Genomic DNA, 23,366 nt, shown 5'->3' on the forward strand with positions numbered 1-23,366 from the left:
TCAAAATGAATGAATGGGGAGGGATGTGTACACACAATTAAAACAACAGCAACAAAAACAGTACGTAACAGTCACATGAAAGCAACCCAAGGCATATGAAACCTGTCAGCATTAATTAGTGACAAATTAAACATAATGATTCTCATAATGTCATTAAAGCCAATCTTCCCCTTCATTATTGACGTTGACGTGAGACATTACGATTTTTAACATCTTTAGCAAAAGACAAGTTCAGCCGACAAACGCGGGCAGAAACGTAGACTGGGACTACCTGCTGGAAGTCACATGTCCACTTGTTTTTTGGGACATTACCAGTGGCATCTAAGAGACTATTTCCTAAGTCTTAATCACTGCTAGAATGAAAGGTGAAATCTTTTGTTGCATATGGACAGCTAAATAAAAGATTAACATGGTTGAAGCATGTACATACATTTTTGACAAGGCTGCACATTTCTCATTAGGCCTCATTCTGTTGATGGGAGTGCAAAGCAAAAACTATTTTATTTTTCTTTTGCTGCTGTGCCCCATCGTTTTGACAAGAATGGGAGAGTGAGGCAAAAAAAAAAAAAAAAAATCGGGGAAATCCAAATATTTCCTATCTTGTTCTCATCATAAGTCACAGACATTTTAAATAAGTTTGTATCAGAGATACCCCAAAAGGCAGTATTTTACACACACACAAATGAAGCTCTGAATTCTGATTTATACGCCCTCTTCCACTCTCAAATTCTAGGATTCCCAAGTGACTTTTACTTAAAATACGGCCTATGCATGAAAAGGCCTTATAAATGAATGTCAGAATTGTAAATAAAGAGAAGTAAAGTTTGTGTTTTTCCCTCTAATCCTGTTTGTTTTTAGAAAAGTTCTTTGAAACCCCATTTAGGCTGTGAATTGGCATTTCTCAACCCTGCAAACTAGCCAGGACAGATAGAGCTATTGTCAAAATGCTCTTGGCCCTTCTGCAAACTGACCACGAGACCCCACAAACAGCTCTCACATTTTCTGATATGTTCGGAGTCACCATGATGTGCTCTGAGTTAGAAGAATCACTCTCTTAAAGGAACACACATACTATTACAGAAAAAAGTGGGGTGAGGGACCCAAAGGGGAGCTCTCCTCTAAGAAAACAAAATGGCAGCCCCCAGGTTCCACTCCCACAAGATCACACAAGGGAGCAGACCAACGGGGGTGCTGTTCAGGGGAATCCGGACCAAGCAACTGTTGCTCTCATAACAAATCCAAATACCCCACACCAGCCAGGGAACGACCCCCTGCTCCTTAGGAAGCTAACTCTGCTGGGAACTGGACGTGCTGATGACAGTTTATTGTGGCAGCTATCTCACGAGGATCCTGTACTTGTGTACGGCATTCTTTTCATTTATGGGCTGGAGATGAAAGTAGTTTCCATTTAACCAAAAGAACGCAGCAAATGTCCATTTGAAAAATGAAAAATTAAAAGTACTAACTGACAGACCCTGCGTGGATCAACAGGGAAAACACCAATGAATAATGCAGCTTTCTGAAGGGGGCCCAGAGTCACAGTGGACACCTGACTCAGAATTTCTATCCTGACGTGGCCCTCTCCTGCAACCGCCTCTACGAATTGAAGTCCGCATCCAAGTTTGGTAACAACGGCACGATTTTTTAATAAGAATCATGCGAGTTCTTTGAGGGTGTCAAGGAAAAGGAAGGAAAGACCCTGAGAGAAAGAGAGAATCTATCTCCTTCCCCCCCCCCCAAAAATGAAAAGTAAAGCAAAGCCTTGGGAGGCACTTGGACTCCCAAGTTACACCCTGTTCCTTCCTGCAGCTCGAAGGCCTCGGAGAAGAGAGAAGTTAAGAACATGTGTTCTTGGAAGCCCTTAGGTGAAGCGGTGGGTGGCGTGGCAGCTTTTACTGTGAATTTTAAAGGCCTGACATTCCTCAAATACATATGTTCCCTTCCTGCTGAATGAGGATATGTGTACAGAGAGAGAGAGAGAGAAGTAGAGAGAGAGAGAGAAGAGGGAGAGAGGGAGGGAGGGAGAGAAAAACACTGTGTGTGTGTGTCCACAGGGAGACACCACAGTTGGAGGGCATTTTGGGGTGGGGAAGAATTTCCGGTGCAGCCATGAAGAACGAACACTTCCAAGTTCACATACCTACACACATATTCCTGTATCTGAGAAATGTACAGCCGAGAAAGAGACTCTGTGTGTGTGTGTCTGTGTGTGTACGTGCGTCTGTGTTTGTGTGTGAGTATGAGCGACACGCATACCTTCGCCTAAGAAACTCCAGTCTGCAGACAACTATTTCATGCCATGCAATAAACACCCTAAAAATTCTAAGCAGCTCATTATATCCCCCCGTCTGCTTTCATGGCTCCAAGCCAGAATATAATGATGAACCTTAACTTGTTAAGGACAACTAATTTTTGTTTCTGGCTGTCTCAGGGGCTCCTGCCTTACTCACTCTCACTTTACTTCACTGTTGACACGTTTCTGTTAACTGGATGTCATCTGCCGGTCTTCATTTCATGCACAAGCAGTAGGATGCATTTTCCTGTGCAACAATCTGGCTTTGAGTTGCATTAGGTTTGTCATTATTCTCTCATTTCCCCCCTTGCACTTGTAACACTTCATCTCTTCCTGCCTTATTTTTTGTGAGCCACGGTGCACCCACATTATGGTTTATACATGATCTCGCTCCCTTTGAAGCCGGCAGATTTCAGAGCCCGCTCTCGTCAGGAGAGGAGCCTTGCGCCAATTTAGTAGGCTGAGGGCCCGGAGCTCCAACATCTCAATCTAAAGGGGGTCACGGGGTGGCACAAGTGTGTGTCAGCAAGAGCCGTTTAATTGCCAATCTAGGCTTCTCCATGGTGTTTAAAGTATAATGACCCATCACTTAATTCTGAGAAGTCCTGGCCCCGCTGCTGAAGAGAATGAATATCAAAGGGTGTTCTGGAACAGGGCAAGCTGCCTACATTTCCTATAACTGCCGTAAGTATAATAGACCCATACTTCTGTCGCCCCCATTACCACAATAATGTATTTAATTTGCTGTATACACTTTTTAACTAGCTACCTTTCATAAGGCCCACCTGGGGAATCGGCCGCCTTTCCCCCGCACCCCGAGCCCCCTAACCTTCCCTCCCACCGTTCCCTTCCTTTCCTCCCCCACTGGCCCACCTCGAAATCATCGACTAACCTCCTAATGATAATTCAATCGATAAGCTTAACCTCACTCCCCATCCTACCACGACCGCCCCGCTTTTAACCTCTGGAATGCACTGAATAAACAAACACGAAAAACAAGCCGGTGCGTCGCAGGAACGCGGGTTCGGAGGAGGGTGGGCTGTGGGATGGAAGGTGCTCAGAAGCCGCTCTCCTCCTGGGAGACTCCCTATTCGTTCCCAGGCTTTGCGACGGTGGTGACGACATTATCTAATGAGGATAACCTTCTTCTCCTCGCTGGAGAAGAGAGGGCACAAGCATTTTCCCGCCTAACCGGTACTGGTGCAGACCTGGACACGGAGAAGGTTCATCACACGTGGGAAACGGGTCTTTAGAACTGCGTGAGACCCACGGCGCAACTACAAATGTTAGAGATGCTACCGTGTGTGTGTCTTCATGAGTGTGGTTCTGACTCTTTCCTCCACCCAAATCCCTGTTTTGTAATTGGGAATGAGACATCCTGGCGTGTCTTTCCAACCCTTCCTGTAGTCTTGAGTCCTCATGTTGGCTACAGAGATTGGGGGAACAGGCTGGAGGAGGCATCCTTGCCTTGTAACGCATGCTAATTGAATTAGGCGCCATCATCAGAATGGATTGGCTGTTGCAGCCCATCAGGAAAGTCTAAACCTCCACCGATTTAATTAACTTGACTGAAAATCAGATGAACAGAAAATAAAACTATCATTAGGAGCAATTAGTGACTACTTAAACATACTGCTGCCAACCAGTTTGTAAATAAACTAGCAGTCGCTGAAAAATTAAGTCAGAATTAATCAGAAGGGGGAAGAGGAGAACACGGGCAATAGAAAGATCTAGGTACACATATGTGGGTACTCGTGTGTATGTGTCGTACATACATTTACATGCTTAAAGATATGTGAATGGACACACGCACATGATTTGTTTTTAAAACTTTCAAAAATTCAGAGCTGCGCAGGACAGTGTGGAAGCCACCAGCCACCTGTGGCTAGTGAGTATTTGACATGTGTCCAGTCCAAACTAACATGTGGTGTCAGTGTGAAACATATTAGACTTCAAAAACCAAGGACAAAAAAAAAAAAAAAGGTAAAATCTCACTGATAGTGGCTTTCCAGTGATGTCGTGTCAGATTGATAATATTTTGACTATCTTAGGTTGAACAAAAAATATCGTTAAAAATAATTGTCTGGGTTTTTCTCTTCACCTTTTACAAAATGTAGCTATTAGAAAACTTAAAATTCCCTATGGGGCTCACTTTGTGTTTCTATTAGACAGTGTTACTTTAAGAGAGGGGTGTGTTTGGGTTGGGGGAACGGGGGATGGGCCTTTCCTTCTTGTTGATACATAAGAGTCTGGAACTTCATAAAGACTGATAACCTTTCCTCAAATTCTTCTTCGTAGGCGAATCAACTTACCTGCACCCTTCCCTTCCTTACCCAGTGTAGGGCAATAGAGAAATAACACTTTAAAAAGCTCCACATGTCCTAATTACTTCTTCCTGCCTTCTTAAGTTCTTCAAAAAGATACTGCTCTTAAAAAAGATGATCACCCAACTGCCTGACTCACGAACTCAACCTGGAAATTTTGCCGTCACCTACCTGGCAAGTTCAGGGCGATTTTCCAGTACTCTCTAGGCGGGGCGTCTAACACCCTCTGGGTCTTTCACCCTAAGCACCGCCCGTAGCAGCAGCCCCCCGATGGCCTGGGAGCATCCAGAGAATGTTCGCAGAAGTGACCCCGGGACTTGGCTGAAGGCCCTGGCTCTTGGCACTCACCTGGACATGGAAGCGTTGACAGTCAGAGCTGTGGGGTAGGGATGACGGAATCCTCCTGTCGTGATTGGATACACGGGCTGACCTTGCCTACAAAGAGGGGGGTACCAAGTGAGAGAGTGCAAACCAGGGTGGGGGGTAGGGCCAGGAAAAAGAAGAAAAAGGAGAAGTTCTCTCTGCACAGTAAGCTTTATTCTCATTTGATCAGAACAAAAATCTTGGGGATTGTACAGGAAGGATCAAAGGGAAGAAACACAGAACAATTTGAATGCCATAAATCTGATAGGAATGGCTAATTAAATTTTATAACCTTTGCTTATGTCAATAGAGACCCTCTCCCCAAGCTGAAACTAGGTGTTTTGTTGTAATAATTAAAGGCGAAGTCTCACTTGCTTTAATGGAGCCATCACACTAATTGAGGGTTACACATCCAAAGGAAAACAATAATGAATGTAAATTTATACCAAAATAAAGTACAGTGAATCAAAGGACTTCAGTTGCGCTTTGGGCCTCTTTCGGTATTTAGATCTCGGTGAGAAAACATTAAATTAACAGAGCTTAATTTGTAGCCTTTTGTCAAATTAACAAGTGTTGACAAGAGTTACCGGGGGGGAGAGTCCCCAAGAAGAATTGTGGGTAACCAATAGACAATCACACCTCATTACAATAATTAAAAAATACAGCAACATGCAAAATAGCATCCTCATGAAAGACACAACTTTTCCTGACAGAGGGCTGTATGAGTTGGCTATTCCTTTTTATCTCGCCTTCAAATATCTCCCCATCAGCTGAATGGAGCAAGCGATGACTGAGAACTATCGGAGGCACGGCCCCACCCAATGAAGAAGAAATAGGACACACTCCTGCCTACGTCTACCCTCCCTAACAAAACTAAGGAGGAAAAAAATAAACATAAACTACACCCCAGGTTGGCGTTTAGTACAGCTACTGCATAAGACAAGTTGTTTTTTTAAAAAAGAATGTAAAATATGCTCCACTAGAGAGTGAGGATACAGCTGGGGGAGGCGGGTGAACCATGCCAAAACTGTATCTTCTGCAAGGCTATGAAAGGATGTCTTTCCCAAGACCCAAACTTGAGAGTTTTACCAAGATTTATTCCTGCTTAAGATTCAACAAATTGTCCTGTGTTTTTTAAAGAGTAGAGATCACTGATAAACATGGGGAAATACAACACAAAAGCATGCCATTGTAAGACACACATTACACGCATGCACACGAACGCACACAAACATGGTATGCTGATGCATTAAAGGCCTTTCTGCTCTGATTTTAGAGCACATTTTTTTTTTTAAGTTGTCTAGGGAAGGTTAAATGGATGGTACTGAAAAGGCAAGAGCAGGTGATAGGAAGACAAATCGTAAAAGGCAGTTTGATGTTTTGGGCACTGCCTGGAATGAGAGCTGACATTCAGGAAGGCTTCCTATGCAGGAGTGAGGACTCCAACTGCCCCCCTCTCCACCTTCCGCCCCATAATTAGGTGAAGCACTCAATGTGCAAAGGATCTCAGAGAGATGCTGGTTGGATAACATGGAACTTCTCAATAGACACAAATTTCCACAGTGGCTGTCAATTTCGGGAGCAATGGTTGGGATGGGTGTGGAGTTATAACCCCCGACTCCCACCCCTGGATTTCAAAGCTAGGCTATGCCTGTTGCCACCTGCCTGCTGCCTCAGTACAACAGCAAGACTCCAGTTTGGGCTGCCACCACCAGCAGAAGAGCCATGATCAGCTTCCCAGTAGAGAAGCGCTCAGAGTCTCCTGCAGTCCCCAAGTACCTTAAGGGTACTGTCGTTCACAGAGAGGAACCTAGAGCTTCTGGGGGACCACCGGTTCAGAATGCTAAGTATCAGTAGCCCCCGACCCACCCCCATCATCCATCTGAATGGCTACTGCCTTGCCTGCTTTCCCACAGGGCATTTCAGCAAGCATCTTCCCCACGACCCCCACCCACGGCCCTTCCTCACCAGCCCTGTCTTCTAAACACACACACATACATGCACCGAATAAATAATAAGCATGCCCATGTAAGAAACAAAAAGGAAATTAAAAAATGGAACTCCTTACTGTGGTACTAACCATCCTAGCGGATGGGGGATTTGTCCTACGGTGCCGGGCGAGAGTGGGTAATACGGAGATATATCTGGAGGGTGCGGAGGCCGTGGGATTCCTGAGAGAAGAAGCAGCATTTTAGGTACAAGAGAGGGAGGGAAGGAAAGAGAAACTGTCAGGTGATGGGAACAGGGGAAGGATAAAGGGAGACGTTGCCTCTGTAATCCTAGCATAAGGTTCTTTGCATGATTGTGAACCTAAGACTTGTCGGTAAGTTTCATGTCATTATCCCTCTGCCCCAGTTTGAAAAATTGCTTTCTCTCCTTCCAGACAGATCGTACACTGGCTCAACGCAGGCAAACTCAGAAAATGCCAACTTGGGTATTTTCTGCCTTAGTGATTGGTGTGATCATTTGAACTGGAAAAAAAAAATCTGAAGGGCTTGGCACATAGTAGGTGATCAAGTAACATTAAACCCCTCTGTCCTCACAGCTTGTCCTTTCCTTCCTTTTAATTCTAATGACTTCCCTGCCTGAGAGTTACTCCTCTGGTTTCTAACATACTTTTTGAGTTAAGGCTTTTAGAAAGTTTACCCTTGCCTTCTTTCAAAAAAATTAACCCCGCTAAAATGTGTCAAGTCCATCTTGAAGATGAGCTGTAGGAGAATTCGCCCAGTGCCTCGGCATCTCGTCCAAGGCAGGATCTGAACTGAACAGACCAGACGCTGGAGGCCTGCTATACCCAGTTCTAGAAGCTGGTCTTCTAGAGGACGGAGTCACCTGTGTGAATCAACCCCACCCAGTGTCTGGCACTGCTGTACCACAGGGGCTGAGAACCTTCACGTGACACACAGGAGTGAATTCTGAAGGCCCAAGCCACTGCACACACGTTAATTCCCTAGGAACACATCCTGCAATCGGTTCTTAGAAAAGCAAAAGGGCTGGTTGCATCTTGGACCCAGAGGAGAAGACCTATGCAGCTCAAGTGGGAAACAAAACCATCAATTCCTCAGTATTGAAGGGAACGAGCTGCGTGTTCCTGGATGAAAACTATTTCATTTTTTTAAAAAATTCATTCAGGAAGCGTTCAATCTGTAAATTAAGCCTCCCTGGGTGACATTTGCAGGCAGATATCACTTTCTCTCTATTACAAAAACCAAACAGATTAGCTGGGCTTGGACCCTACACCAAGCCATGCACACACTTGAAAGAATGTTCGCAGAGGAAAAGTAAACAGTCCGCAGACGTTAATCATATGTTTTACGATAACCATTTAAAAGCTATTCCCTGTACTACCATTATTTAAATGAGACGCTGAGGCTGCCATTCACTCGCAAAGCCTGGGGCCGGCTGGCGGCCTCCTCCAGCCATCCAAGCGCCAGGCTCGGTCCCCCACCAGCACAAAGCGGGCTCAGAAGCTGGTGAAAACCAGCCGATGTGTGGCTTCATTCAGGGACAGCAAAGGCCGCCCGAACAGGCAGTCCACCTCAGCCCAGCCCCAAACAATTCCCTCTGACAAACTGACAGGAAATAGCCATTCCAAATCCATTCTTCTAATTAATTAGCTGGGAAGAGAACCAAACCCCAGCCAGTGTACCACCCAGCCGGAAAGATACACCCTGGCCTTACTGTTCTCCCAACACCACCACACCTTGTTTTAAATCTTGCTGTAGGGGAGCTCAAAGTAACCCCACCTTCTCTCTCTCTCTCCTCTTTGGGGAAAAAGGGTGTGGGATGGAAAGTGGGCGGGACAAGTGGAAAAGCTGGAGTAATGTGGCAGCTTCTGCCTGTGATGCTATTGGTCATTTCATGACGCAATGAGGAAACCATCTTGGACTTGGGGTTTCCCATCTGTAAAATGGGCTCGATAATAACTACCCAGGATATCGCAGGGGAGGAAGAGCCCAAATAATCAGCAAAGAGAATGCATAACCCAGCAACGCAGTCTCTTGAGGCTACACCAAGTCATCGTCAAGTGACTTTAGCCACAAGGGAACTGGGGCTTCAGGGAACGACACGGTTACGACTCTTACATTCCCAAGGAGCTGAGTAGGAGTCCATGAGATGCCTCCAAAATGATCACTGTCTCTGAGTCCGGGCGAGGCTCTTGGAGTTATAAGCTACTCCTAAAAAACCACTGAGTGACTCACGGTCAGGTTCTCAAGACAGGCCATGCAGGGGTGCTCGGAGGTCTGGAGCACCTCGGCACTTCAGATGGGCTTCTCCACGGGGGAGGAGAAATCCACTCCGTCACCGGGCTCCGGCCTCCCCAGGGAGCTTCCTCTTCAACCCCTAGGAGAGGAACCGGGGCCCCTCCACCACCACCTCCGCCCAGTCCCCAACTCCCCCCACCCCCCAGCACGCTCTCTCTGCGCCCAAGGACGCGGCCTACCTGTTTTGGGGTCTACGTCAGCTGGTAAGTGTGGAGGTGGGTTTCCCGGCGTGAAGTGTTCATTGCTGTACGTGATAAGAGGCGTGAGAGGGTGGACATGGTGAGGGTGCTGCACAACCGGCACTTTGTTCGACTGCGGGGAGGAAGAGAAGAGAGAAGAAGGCTGTCACACCGGTTCCCAGCAGCCCGGGACTGCGGAGCACCGCCTGGGCCCCGCGGGACCCCCAGACCACACCCCCAACCTGGATTTTGTAAGAGGCAATCAACTCCGCCCGCTGCCCTGGCCCCGATCCGTGCACTGAAATAACAGACACTTGTAATTCTGCTCTCTGGGTAGGTACACCTCAGTCTCTACCTCCCCGCTGAGCCTGCCTTTTAAAATACCTTCGCCGCCACCACCCCGTCAAGGAGCCCAAGGGTTTGCACTTTTCCCGTCGTCGGCAGGTAAATCGGAAGTGGGGACTTTAATCCCCCAGGCCTACTGTGTTCCTACAGGTGGGGGGCATCTCCTACCCCAGGGCCCCCTGGGAGGGACCTGCAGGAGGCTGGCAGCCTTCCCAGTGGACTGGCTAGAAAAACCTTCCGTTACAAGAAACCTGGCAGGGCCTTAATCCCACGCACCCAGCCTCCTTATCCATCACCCCAGGTTCCGAAGCCCTCCCGTCCCCTTAGAACCAGTGGGCACGCTACAATCCTTCGCAGACAGCAGGGAAGAAAAGCCCCACGAGTGGTCTGGTTGGGAGTGTGAACTTTACCAGAAAGCTCTAAACTGCCAAGCAAGCACCTGCACATTTTATGCAGATTACAGCAGCCCCGGTTCATTAGGAATCTCATTAGGAAGTCATGGGGAACGCTAACAAATTAACTGGATGATGATGAATTGGGCTAGTAAAAGGTATGCATTTTAGAAACGGACAGTTCTGGAAAACAAAGTCCAGGCATTTTTCTGTTTGGGAAGTGTTGGTCGCGGGAGACAAGCAGGAAAAAAAAGGAAAAGCATTTTAAAGATTTTTCTAGTTGCTATGACCAGACCTTCCCAGATTATCCTCCTCTCATTCCCCTCACCCTACTTGCAACCCACCCCATCCCCCCTCCACTACACGATGCTGTAACTCAGCCCTGCGAGATCACAAAGAAAAAATTAAGCTGAAACAAGTGAACTACTGGGCCATTTACTGAGAGTAATCCAATTGCAAAAAACCCTATTCCCAAAAGAGGATTTTCACTAAAATCCTACAACAGGGACATTTAACCAGATTAGGTACCAGCGAAGATAAAGAGGCTAGTATTAGATGATGAATGGATTAGAGTCAAGTTTCATTTCAGAACGTGTCTTCATTTCCTTTTATTACTTTTAGGAAGGCACAACTTGCATTAACATCAAGGAAAAGGAACTGCATTAAAAGAAAAGAAGCAGGTTCCAGTGCTGCCCACTAGTGCCTCTCCAGTTCAGGGACCAGCAAGCAGTTGGTTCCCTCTGTTTTTCTTTTTGTCCCTTTTATTTTAAATGGGTGAAGAAGGGGTGTAATATAGTTAAGAGTATTTCTCACCACAGTTAATTGTGGGGAAGGCACTTTCAAAGGTGCTTCTAACTTTTTCATGGGTATGTTTGGAAAGAAAAATATGGCTTTCCTAGATGCTCCCGGAAAAACCACAGAAAGTCGTCAACCCTCCCAACAGCCGGGTTTCATGATGCCTATAAACAACTGGACACTTTCACAGAAAGAGGCTAGCAAGCTGCTCATAGGAGCCGTGTATTGCGAATTGTCATTTTGCAATCAAAACACTGAAATTAAAAGCACCCAGTAACACCTCCTTCGTCAGCAGCCACGAAGGCCTGGACGTGGCCAAAGCCAGCAGGGTGAGCAGCAGCTGCTCCAAGGCCAGCTCCAGCGACTCAGGGACTTGCACTGAGGATGCTTTTAGGAACCATTTTTGTTTAGGACAGCTTGAAAAACAACCCACAAATCAGCTCCCCACCGTGTGTTGGGATGGAGAGAGAAACAAGCAAAGAATAAACATATCAGATGGCGTGGAGACCACTAGGAGGAAAGGACTGTTGTTACCTTCTACAAGTTTTCTATCTAGTTGGAAAGATACACACATACTGAAATGAAAGAAACAGACCAATCTCAGACAGTTTAAAATAAGTGCAAAAAACCTGTGGGGCAGTGGAAAGAACTGCAGACAGCCCGGGGAGGGAAGACTGTCGCTTAGGAGTTGCAGGACTTCTGGGGAACAGGACCCCCACAAACAATGCAAGGAAGCAAATGTATAAACCTGTGATAGGAAAAGGGCAGCGAAACCCGCAATTCTCAGCTCTGGTTGAGTCAAGAATCTCTCAGGATGCTTATCCCAAACTCGGATCCCTCAAACTAAGAAATCTCTCAGTAGGGGCCTGATTCAGTAGCTCTGGGCTCAGGACCCAGTGGCTCTTCTGTTCAGCCATGACCCCTAGGCCAGAGAACCATGAGGTCCCAGGCAAGCACACCTGTTAGGAGACTCGAGTCCTATCATGAATCAAGTCCTAGTTCTGAGAGAACCATGGAAAGGGCTTAATACAAAACCTATCACACGGTAAGCACCAGAATGCTGGTTCATTATTACTGCTATTTTTATCGTCTGATGGCACGGTTCTGCTTTGCAGATCAGAAGTGCAAACTCCATGGCTGTTTTCCAAGCAGGAAATAATGCTGGGGAGGCTCTCTTTCTCTACTTATCTGTCCAAGGATGAAGACAGCATTTGGGTACCAGTGATGTTCACAGGGTGTGTGAGAAAAATCATTTCTCCCTCTTTCTCTTAGGAATAGGTATGGAGAGGATTCCAACAAAAGTTGGACACTTATTCTAATTGCCATCACTTGTGTATTAGTTTGCACACCTGAGCCAACTAGCCAACTAGTTTTTTCCTGTGCAGTCAAAACCCTGTACATGGTGTGGGGGGTGGGGTTGCTCAGAGGTGGGTGAAGGGATTTGAAGTTTTAATTGCTGCCTGGCTTTGGTGGAGATACCAGGGAATAGGGCCCTGCTGGCACATGGATCTGTTTTCTGATGGGGCTGCATGCCATGCAGGTCCCTAGAAATAATACAAGCACACATCCCCCCAGGGTGACTGGTCCCCAAGCAAGCAATGGTCATACATGCAGAAGCCAGGGCCTGACTGCCACTCCCATCAAAACTGCCTGTACGTGGACCGCTTTTATGATGGGAGGATATCCTTCTAGAAAATGCCCATGTCTCTCCAGCCTCAGAATCCCACAGTTCTTTCTGTCCACGCCACATTATGTCCATTGCTGGGGTCAGGATATATCTTTCTTGGTCCCATCATAGCTAAGTCCCTTAAGGACAAAGACTGTGTCCTGTAGAACTTGTGTCCCCTCTAACGCCCACAGCCTGTGGGAGCGGTGAGCACAGTTTCACGAGCAGCACCAGAACCATCAAATTGCAACTACAAGCATTAGGAGAAGAGAAGGCTAGAGCCGGTCTCACGGCTTCGTTGCAGTGAACGGCAGCGCACTTGAACGGAGTCTGCGCAGAATCACAGAACACAGCTGGGGGGACGCCTTCAGGAAACATCCAGTCTGACACCTTGCTATAATAGTGTCCTATTTCAGAGCCCAGCAGCCTGCACACGGTGACCAAGAGTGGAGTCACAGAATTTCAGGAAGACCTGGGCTTAACTCCTACGTCACCAGTCCAGCTGTGGAGCTTCCTGCAGGCCCGTTTCTGTCCAGGCAGACTCCAGATGAGGACCGTGTCTCTCTACAGGGGATGTCATGAAAATTGAAAGAGATCATGCCTGCCACGTGTGTGTGAGCACAGGGCCTGGCACACCTGCAGACGCAGTACAAAGATCCCTGAAAAAATAACAGTCCACTGAGCACTAATGAGGAGGGCCCAGGGAGGGCGAAGTTTGCCCCCTCCAGTCTCTTCCAGTTAAACCCAGAGTGGGGACTGCAGTCACAGACCGCACTCCGTACTGCAAAGGCAGAGATGCGCCGTGCGGGGCAAGAGTGCGTGGGCGTTAAGTGGCCACCCTTCCTCAGGTGCACGGCCTTCCTAAAAAGGTGATGTTTAGTTACTAAATGCATTTTATTATGTCTTCTGGGAAAACCCTGACTTTATTATGCTGATAAGTAAGACGGCCACAGAAGAGTTGAAAGTTAAGTATGCGCAGCTGGAGATGACCATGGTCCTTCCAGAGTCAAGGCGAGGGCTCTGGAGTAGGAGCTGATACAAACAAAACAAGGAACAACCACCCAGAGGCAATTTCCCTTTCTCGACAAACAGCTTTCACGTCTTTAAAGGGGTCTTTAAGGACAGCGTTCAACACTGTACCACCCCAAAAAAATTCAGATGTGGAAAGTTCCTTTGGTAGGGGAGGGACATGGACAACCTTCTAGAAATGCGTCCCGGAAATCTAAATTAAAGTGACCACCTCCTCTGAGAGTGTTGGTGGGGTAAATAGCCTGAAATATGTATCTCCTCCCCCTTTTATCTTTTCACAGAGTCCAGTGTTCAAGGCAAACTGTCACGTAAAACCAGGTACCTCTTAGGTACGTGCTCTATCTAAACATTAAATGTGTCTTCAAAACTACCTGGGGCTGCGAAATCGTCATTACCTCCAGGCACAGCTAACTAAAGTTCAAGGCTGTGAGAGGAGGAGTCCCAGGAGGCTGGATGGAGACCTTAAGTTACTGGTAGTGAGGCCTTGAGAAGCACGATGGGCACGAGGAATCTCTGAGCCACAAACACAGCAGACATTCGTGAAGTAGTCCACATAAGTTCAGGGGGTTATGCCCTGGTCGCCCACACACCCCAGAACCTTCCGTGCCTGAAACTCACCCTGAGGGTCACTCAGGAGCCCTCGTGACTGAGCACACTCACTGCTATTCCTGAAGCTCTGTGCCCCACACCGGTGCAGTTCACGACTGCCACGTTTAATGGCGCGTGGCCTCTGTGCTGCATGGAGCAGGCTTCAGTAAGTCCTTGCAGCCAACCTATGAAGTGGCTGCGCTGGTTATGAGCTCCACACAGCAGATGAGGACACCTGCCCCAGGTCACAGGCCTTGCACGCTCACCTGTCTGCCTCCACCTCCCACTACTGTCTGCAGAGACGGGTCCCGGGATGGAGTTCGCTGCCAGGCCGAGCCAGTGAGTTGCCCGCAATGAGCTCAGCCTGGGCCAGCCTTCCCAACTGATACAGATGCTTCCAAACTCACACCGACCAGTCTCTGGAACCTAGACTAGTTCAGCAAACAACGCCCACCCTCAAGCCCCCCCCAGTTAGGAGTAGCTCAGGGCTCCCTGCCTTGCCAGAGGGCACCAAGTGTCTTTTAGCAGGGATTTTACGGCCTGGATGGCATGATTATGGAGGGAGGGGTGTGAAACACTGAGTGGGATGTTTCTGCTTCTCAAATACAGACACAAGCAATTTTAGGGCCCCGTAGGATTCTGGTGATCTAGGTGGTCAATCCCGGCAGAAAAGAAAAAGATAAAACCCCGAACTTATTAAATGAAGTAAACAACAGCTATGTAAAAGGAACCCAAATCCTCCTTTGACTTTAAATCTTCGTGAAGGCTTTATGCTTCCTACCTGGAGAAATGGCTGTTACCCAAAGCGAAGCCTTCCCTGCTTCTGTTCATCCAGTTCTATGGTTTTTGAGCACTGAATAGTTAAATTAGAAAGAAAGGGTCCTTTAACAGCCCTCAAGGCACACAAAGCCTTTCCACCCAAAGTATTCAGCCCACTACAGTGGGAGGGAGTGGGGTGGGGGCGCCCCCTGTGGCTGACCTTCGACCCCTGGAGAACCCTCAAGCACGGTGTTCTGCGACTTGGCCCTGCCACCCTCATGGCCGGGCGCCCACACACCCATCCACCACCAAAGGCCGCTTACAGTTGGGAACCTGGCAAGTCAAAGAGTGATTCAGGCACTTCTAGATCCCCCTGCCAGCCTCCTCTCACCCCAATCCCTCAACCTTCTGTAACTGCGGGGATCCCGAAGGGAATGAAAGCTCACCATTCACCTCGCAACCTATTAATCAACAGACGTTGAAAACAAATAGAGCCGTGGCTCGCCCTGGCCTCTCCGCTGGCCCTCCTCTTCAATACTCCCCCATTGCTTAGCCTTTCTGCAGAAGAAAAATGGGGCCACAGAGTGCCTTTACGAGCCCAGCACAATAAAACAAAAGCAGCACAGAGGAGCATTTGTCAGCCTTCTCCCCTCCTGGGGTGGATACAGAGGGTATTCGGTGTCTCAGATCACCGGCCCTCCCAGGCTCTGAAAGCAACGTCAGGAAGGGACACCGTTCACCCCAGGTTTGCGCTGAAAAACGGGTTGATGGCTCATCTCTACACGTTTTCTCCAGATGCTGCTTACCACGGCTGCCCCAAGGCCAACGGCGACTGGCGAGACGTTAGATGTTGCACATCACCAGGGCCGTGGAACGATGGTGCTGGGGGGGGGGGGGATGCAGAGGGGCTGTTTCTTACTCTTCAACAACCCTCTTGGTGACTCAACTAGTCCTATTTTCTGGGACTATGAACCAAAGTGGAAGGGTCAGCGATGGTAACCTTTCTACCTCGACAACCCACTGCACTAATGATTAGCCACCACTTCTGTTGCTGGGATGATGACATCAAGCACAGCCCGGAGCCAGGCCTGCACACACAGCCCGACGTATCTGCTGAGCACCTCGCTATCCTGTCTGTAAACCTCCTACATGTCCGGAAGGGAAGGGTGGTGGGCAGACGCTTCCACTGTGGCCCGAAGGGGTGCTTTCCACCCTTTACTCAGCCCCACTCTCCTCACAGCTGTCTGAAGCCCAGGCAGGGAGAGCCCACCTAACACAGGGGATGTTCGTGGTCCGACACTGCCCCCTCTGTCTAAGGCCCTGCACCCAGCTAAGGGTGCACTGTTTCCTGGGGCAAGACTTCTGCATGTTGGAAATAATACATAGAGCTAAAAATGGTTCGAGTTTTGCTTGGAGAAATGAGGTGGTTAAGAGAAAGGAGGTCTGTCTGTGAGATGCAGAAAAGAAACACCCCTAACCCCAGCGACTGCAGTCCCCAGTCTACATCACCTGGCCCCAGTCACGTGCCCACAAGGCTGCAAAGACACAGCTTCCACAGCCCGCCGGAGCCTGGCACTCAGGGCGCTGCTTATTTGTTTTGTGAATTACCAATGGCTGACTATTTCTTACCCCTCTGCCCCCCAACCTCGTCCCTCTCTGGAATCAAATCCATTTAGACAGCAAGAAGAGGAAGAGAGAAGATTCTTCCTGCGAAATTCTGCCGACTTATGGTTCCTCATGAACTCACACAGGCATTGAAATTCTTCGTGTGGGGAAATGACTGAACTGGGCAGGCAGGGAGAGAATCAGTGTGCAGCCAGTTTTCATCCAAATTCTCACACATGCATGCATACACATGGAACTAACGCAAACCATCCTAAGCCTTTGACCTTTTGGGGTTTTTTTTTTTGTGGGGGTGGTGCCTTCTGTAATATAACAACCTAGCTGGTTACACACCAAACAGACTGCCAAGCATTAAGGGTCAATCGAGGGGGCCAAATTCAGCTCTTCGTAATGACCTTTTCTTAATCCCCCAAATGGAGGAGGGGAGGGCAGGAGCAGGACTGGAGGTGTCAGGGTGGGGAGTGGGCACACGAAGGGGAACATTTAAACCCTGAAAATCAAGATGTGCTCCAGCTGCCCGGCTTTGTGAGCGTCGCAGCCAAGGCCTGGCCCCGGCAAAGCTGTGCTTTCACAGGCTCTTGAACAATTACTTCCAGTTAAGTTCATTAAACATAATTTATTTCCACTCATTCTCATTTATTTTCCAATAAAAAGAAAGCCTCCCATTGTGCTTCTCCCAACTAACCTTTAAAGCACTTGCGAGCTTTAAGTCTTGGCCCGCCCGGTCCAGGCTCGCCCCTGACCAGGCAGTTCCCAGTGTTTTCTTCCTGCCGGCCTCCCTCCAGGAGCAGGTCATGGAATCCCGGAGGTCAGAGTGGCGGTGGGGGGTGGGGGGTGGGGTTGCGACAGCACAAGAGGGTCCTCTGACTGTCCTAATCCTCTACCAGGTCTCAGAGATGGACCAGCCACTTTCCCAGGAATCTGCAGCTCCTACCCTCCCGCAAGGTATTTTTCTACTACTTGGGTATTAAATGATTAGCGTTAGCATAATCAATCTTGTTTAAGTGTCCGAGTTTGCAGGGAATGTTTGGGAATTGGGTAAGAGGGTACAGCTGTTCCTAGGAGAGCCAATTTTCAAAACAGCCAGGAATAAAACTAACCTCTTCCACATGAAGAAATCCAAAAGCTCAAATTCAAAACAACTTTTAAGAAAACCATGATTTCCAGACCATCTCCCCCAAAACACAATAACCCCAAATCTAGGGATTCCTAAATATAATGGAAAGGAAATCACCAATTTTGGTTTAGAATAAATTTTAAGTGCATAATGGTTATTACAGCCTGCAGATTTCAAGAAATAAGTAGTGAACAAAATCTGATACTGCCTTTCTAATTTATTTACAGTGAACAGCAACAGGAAAGTGTCTTTTGTACTTCCTAAACACTCTGTGCCTAACTTTTGAATCTAGGCAGTATTTGAAAACCATGCCTGTTAACATGAATCTGGTAAGAGCTCGAGAAATAGTTTCCTTCAGAGAACAGGTACATTTCTCTCTCGTAACAAACAGGTAAACTGAGAAGAGGGATGAACGTTTTCACGCGGCCCCACAGATACAAACGGCCCAAACCTCAGATTCAGCAGGAATTCAGCAAAGATGGACTAGAGGGAAGACGAACGCAAAGGCAAAACTGCCTTGTCCTGCACTATTTTCCCCCCGTTAGTGTCCCGAACATGGCCGTTCTTTAACAGACGTCTATAGCCACCTTAAATGATCACGTCAACAGGAAACGGAGCTATGATGGGGTGAGGAGGACACAATACGACAGTCCCCTCTGACCGCAGCTGACGAAAGTTTAAGGTAACCCAGGCAAAGTTCACTTTAAAAAAATCTTCAAATGTGTGCAGAAGTATGTAATCTGGAGGGCATGTCAGGATTTCGTCACATTCCAAAATATTGCAGAAGGAAAGAATTCCATTACATAGCTCAGCCAGGCCCCCTACCATCCCCAAACCACAAAGGGGAGGTTTCCCTAAAAGTACAAGATTGCAGGCTCTGATGCTTCCAGAAAATGCGGAGGCGGCAGCCTGTTGTGACAATACAAAGATCATAATATCTGTATCATCAGAGTCAGGAATTTACCCTTTCAAAGGGACTCCCTTTCCCATAAGCCATCAAGAATGGAGGTTTATCCCAGCTGCAAAGCAGCGGGACTGCTATGAAGTAACCCAAGTAATTTGAGTAAACAAAGGTCCCGGACCTTTCAGGAATCTGGAAACAGGAGACTATGCTGGGTGGGAAATTTGTGGCAACACAATTGATACATTTGCAGTGCCAGCCTGCACTCTACCCACCACCAATCTTGACAGTTTACACCGTCATACACTGAACTAGAAAGTTGCACAGAAGCCGCAAGGAAGACCCCAGACGTGCATCTGTCATTCCTTCGTGCTCATCTAGAGGACTACCACCGCTTTGTGTTTTGAACATGGCAGAGGATTTAATTCATGATTTTGAAAACATAAGGACTCTTCTAGTCTGTAGTATATTTTATTCCTTCTTCCCCGCAGTATCGGACCTAAGAGCTGACAGAGGGCTGCAAGTGTTTCTGTTTGGCCATTTGACAATGAAAAAAAAAAGAAAAAAGTAAGAATAAAGACAAGTAAGGACTCACGTCTAAATTCACGAGACTGCCCTTACAGCTTATGGCAAAGGGTCTGACCCAAGAGCTGGACAGAGTATCAAGTATTCTAAGCTGCAGATTGGTGTTGCTTCCTCCTAATCATTAACAGCACAATGGGCTGTCATCAACGTCTTATTCAGGTTTCCAAAATACATTTTATATTAAGTTTACAAAATACAAACACCACAAGCAAGACTGGAGCCCTAAAAGGCCGGCAAGCATCTAAATTTGGAGATTGAAAATAAATACAACTAAAGGCAGAGCAACAGAAAGTTAGCATTAAACATGAAACCAAAATACACAGTTTACACAAGGCCTGCTACTGGAAAAGCCTTATTGCTCAAAAATGTCTCAAGCTTCCAAAGTATGCTCCTCAGACGAGGAAGGGAATGTCATTTTTCCTTCTCTTTCTTCCAGTGGAGCCCACCCTGGTGGGCAAAGGGGAAAAACAGTATTTGTTAGAAGAAATCCCAAATCCCACCGCCCTCTTCCCAGATTCCAGCTCACTAGCACTTGGGGAGCGGGGTCTGCGGTGCCAGAGAACTATCAGGATTCTGACGAAAGTCAAGCTTTCTCTCCTCCCCATCTTTTTTTTTTAACCCTTTCCCCACCTCCCCCCCAAAACTGCTATGTAAAGTACAGTGAAAGGGCACAGCTTGAGTTGACCGTTTATGCTTGTTTTGTTTTTCCTTCCCACCGTCTGAATTAAAAAAAAAAGCACAAAGGCTTAATGGTCAAGACGAGAAGCAAGGACACAGACACACACACAGACACACACAGACACACACACACCCCTCACTACTCACCCAGCAATTCAAATTGAGGTGCCAACCGCCCAACTGCTGGAAGAGAGTGAGTCCCGAGGCCACCGTGCCTCCCTTCCCACTCAAATCTTCCATTCCCACTAAGATGGCATCCCTAGGGTACATAATATCTTTGGTTTTCTTTCTCTCCTCCTCAAAAAAAAAAAAAAAAAAACTTTCTCTGTACCTTCAAGATGGGACTGGGCCAGCTTTTTTTCTCCTCCCTTATTGCTTTTCTCACTTTTCTTCGTCCTCCCAGCTTCCCCTCCCCTTTAGTCCTTTCACTTAAAGAGCTGGTGGGAAAAAAGCATCTTAAAAGACAGAGATGGCTCCAAATTTCTGCCCTGCTACGTTCAAAATGCCCCATGTTCTCCATCACACTGCCTGCAATTATTTTGTTAATTCTTTCCTTTCCACACACGTCCGTCAGAAACCAAAACCAAAGAAACAAAGACAAAATTAACAATAACAAAAAAGAAACCAAATCATCTAGTTTCACTGGTTGCAGATTAAATTTTTTTAAAAAATTAATGAAAAGAAACTCCTTCTAGTTTATACTCTGAACCACTAGGAAATCCGTGAAGGAAGAGGGAAGGCCCACTTTCCCCAGCCAGCTCAGGGCACCTACGCAGAGTCCCCCTCCCTCACCCGTTACCTGGGGCAGCGGGGACAGAGCTCTCGCTAAGAATAGCTAAGAAATTACGGTCAGCCATGAGGGAAAATGATCAACCAAATGAAGTAGGCAGGCACTTTATCTGCAAGATTGTCAAATCCCTCAAAACAAATTTCTTAGGGAGAGGGCTGCGATGGGTGAGGGGGAGGGAGGCGGAAAGTGTATTTTCTTGTCACAGTGACACTGAGTGACACTTGGTAGGGCCTTGCCTGCCACACGTACACACCCCTCTTTTCCTTCCAGAGTAAGAGACTGTGCCTGAAAGATTTTCAGCTGACCTCTGTGAAAGCAGAAGAAAGTAAGCCTCCTGTGTTCACTGGCATTCCAGTAGTCTGAACGCCAACTTGCTTTCTGACTGTGAGTTTTGTGACAGAGGGGGTGGGGGGAGAGAGAGAGAGGGAGAGATAGGAGAGAAAAGGCAGTCTCTCTATCCCTGAATCCCACCAACCCGACTTACTTTTCCCAGGGCTCTCATAGGATCCAGGGCCGGGTACATCTGTGTGGGTTTAACTTAATTAGAGTTGAGAGAGACAGACATCATAGGCCTGAAATCGTCCTCTTTCCCATGTAGGAGGGGAGCGAGAGAGGGTGTCTGTCTGTTCCAGGAGGAGTTAAAGACAGAAGAAAGTCGCAGAGGACAAAACTCACCGAGAATGCCTTTCTGCCTTTCTGGTCCTCCCCTGCTGCCCCACCGCCCCCAAGTGTTAAATCATTTCACCCTCTTCAAAAGCAAACACACAACTCGGATTTGCATGCAGGTAAGAAAACACCCCTGCCGCCATATGGGATCCTGGGCCTGTGTTGCATGAAGCAAGACCAGTGGCAAAGATTCCGTTTCTTCTGGCTCAGGACACCTAACATACAGGAGATGTTTCTAATTTACCGACCCGACTGCCCAGCTGTATACGTCCAAACCCACAGGGCTGTTTTCATGATGTTGGTCTTTAAGCAATCTGTGAATACACCAGACAAGTTAATAATCTTCATGCCCCCCCCCCCGAAAACCCCCAAAACTTGGGGACTGGAAGGGCTTCAAGATAACAAAAAAGTGAGGATTCTTAATTTTCCTTTTCTTCTTTTTAAAAATACTGCTCTGCGGCCCCTCTTTCTGGACTTAACCGGCCTTCCTGTGTTCTAAGTGTCAGGCAGCAAGCTTTAAGGCCCTTAATACCAAAACAAAACCCTGCCATTTCCCTTTACATGGCGGTAACAAAAGCAATGAGGCTCCAGTTTGACAAGTAAAAAGCCCCAACCACACAGCCCCCTAATTGCCTTCCCTCCCTCTATTCACATGGACCACCACACTCGGCCAGCTGCCTTTGTCACACATGCAATTTCTTAAGTAAACTGCAAGTTCCCTCCTGGCTGATGGACAGCTCCCAATCACTCAGCAACAGTAACTTAAAAAAGTGCAGCAAACAGGATGGGCAACTTTGACTGGGAATTTATTTTCTGGCTTTCTCAAAAGACAAGGAAAATGGAAACAGCAAGACGAGCCAACACATTCCAGACAGACCTCCTCCACCTCCTCCTTAAAAAAAAGGACAGGGAAATCTCCCCTGAATTTCTTCAAACTAACTCTTCCTAAGAAACTGCTCCCAGATAGCTGCGGTCCCATCGCTCAGTTCCGAGTCCCTCCCAGGGGCACCCCAATTTGTCAGAAGTACACCCACACTTAGAACATTTCCATTAAAAAAAAATCCCACAAAATGATCGAAGGCTGCAAAGTTCTGTGGGATTTTTTTAACTTCCCCAAACCCCCACCCCAAAAAAGAGACTTTGCTTTCCTTTCAGCATGAAATTGACAATCAGGTGAAAGAGAAATGAGACCAGGGGGATGGCCGGTTTACATCCCACGGTCCTCGTCCACATCCTCAACCAAGTTCTGTTTGGTGGTTTGAAATAAAGAAGTTTGAGATGGAGGTGAGAGGAAATGGGGTTTGGAAGAATACAGATGAAAAGTAGAAAAATGAAAACCCTTTAAGAAAATATTTGGGGAGAACCAGGGAGCAGAGGCGCCAGTAGGGTGGCACATTTAAGTGAATTTAACTTGGTGGGGTGAAAAGAAACAACCCCCCTTAAACACTCACATCCCGAGTTAAACACTAATAATATAAAGCATGTTTTTAGAGTCACAGGCTAAAAGTTCAGAATGAAAAAGTCACGTCATTTTCCATTCTCGTTTTTTTGTTTGTTTGTTTGTTTGTTTTAAAAGGGAGCTTTTTTTTTAAATAATAAAAAGATCAACTCCATCGGGCACCTTACCAGTCAAGAGACATCAATCTTAAAGTTACTGCAAAGTGACAGCGAACCCTGCAGAGGCTGAGAGCAGGAGCATGCAACGGCATGGGACCAGCCCCGGCGGCGCGGGGAAGCAGCGGGCCGGCTACCGCGCCGCGCGCCCCGCGCCCCCGCCCGCCCGCGCGCGCGGGGCCGCTTACCATCTAGAGCGGGTTGCGGGGCTCTCCTTCCCGCCGCCGGCTCGCGGGCATGCTGCCGCGCGCCCCGATGGCCGCCCAGGGCCCGCGCCGGCCGCAGGCTCCACTGGAGGGCAGCACCCGCCCTGCAGCCGCGCGGCGCAACCGCAGCACAGGGGAGCAGCTCACACCAGCAGCGCCGCCAGACAGGATGCTCAGGCACAGTTCCA

At 47.7% G+C, this 23,366-nt stretch overlaps 1 protein-coding gene across 37 annotated transcripts in view; it reads right to left on the minus strand.

Annotated features, from left to right (window-relative positions):
• The window catches only part of TCF7L2 (transcription factor 7 like 2), a 190,632-nt gene that overhangs the window by 15,980 nt on the left and 151,286 nt on the right, over positions 1 to 23,366 (minus strand). For 30 of the 37 annotated variants that reach the window (XM_074373607.1, XM_074373606.1, XM_074373600.1 and 27 more), the window contains 3 exons: positions 9,425 to 9,557; positions 7,049 to 7,151; positions 4,966 to 5,052 (listed from right to left, as the gene is read on the minus strand). In XM_074373607.1, coding sequence (XP_074229708.1) covers positions 4,966 to 5,052; positions 7,049 to 7,151; positions 9,425 to 9,557 — 323 coding nt within the window. The remainder of the gene's footprint in view (positions 1 to 4,965; positions 5,053 to 7,048; positions 7,152 to 9,424; positions 9,558 to 23,366) is intronic. The other 7 variants (XM_074373601.1, XM_074373608.1, XM_074373603.1 and 4 more) reach the window with 1 other exon arrangement.

Source organism: Camelus bactrianus, chromosome 11, assembly GCF_048773025.1.
Source record: "Camelus bactrianus isolate YW-2024 breed Bactrian camel chromosome 11, ASM4877302v1, whole genome shotgun sequence".
NCBI classification, from domain to species: Eukaryota; Metazoa; Chordata; class Mammalia; order Artiodactyla; family Camelidae; genus Camelus; species Camelus bactrianus.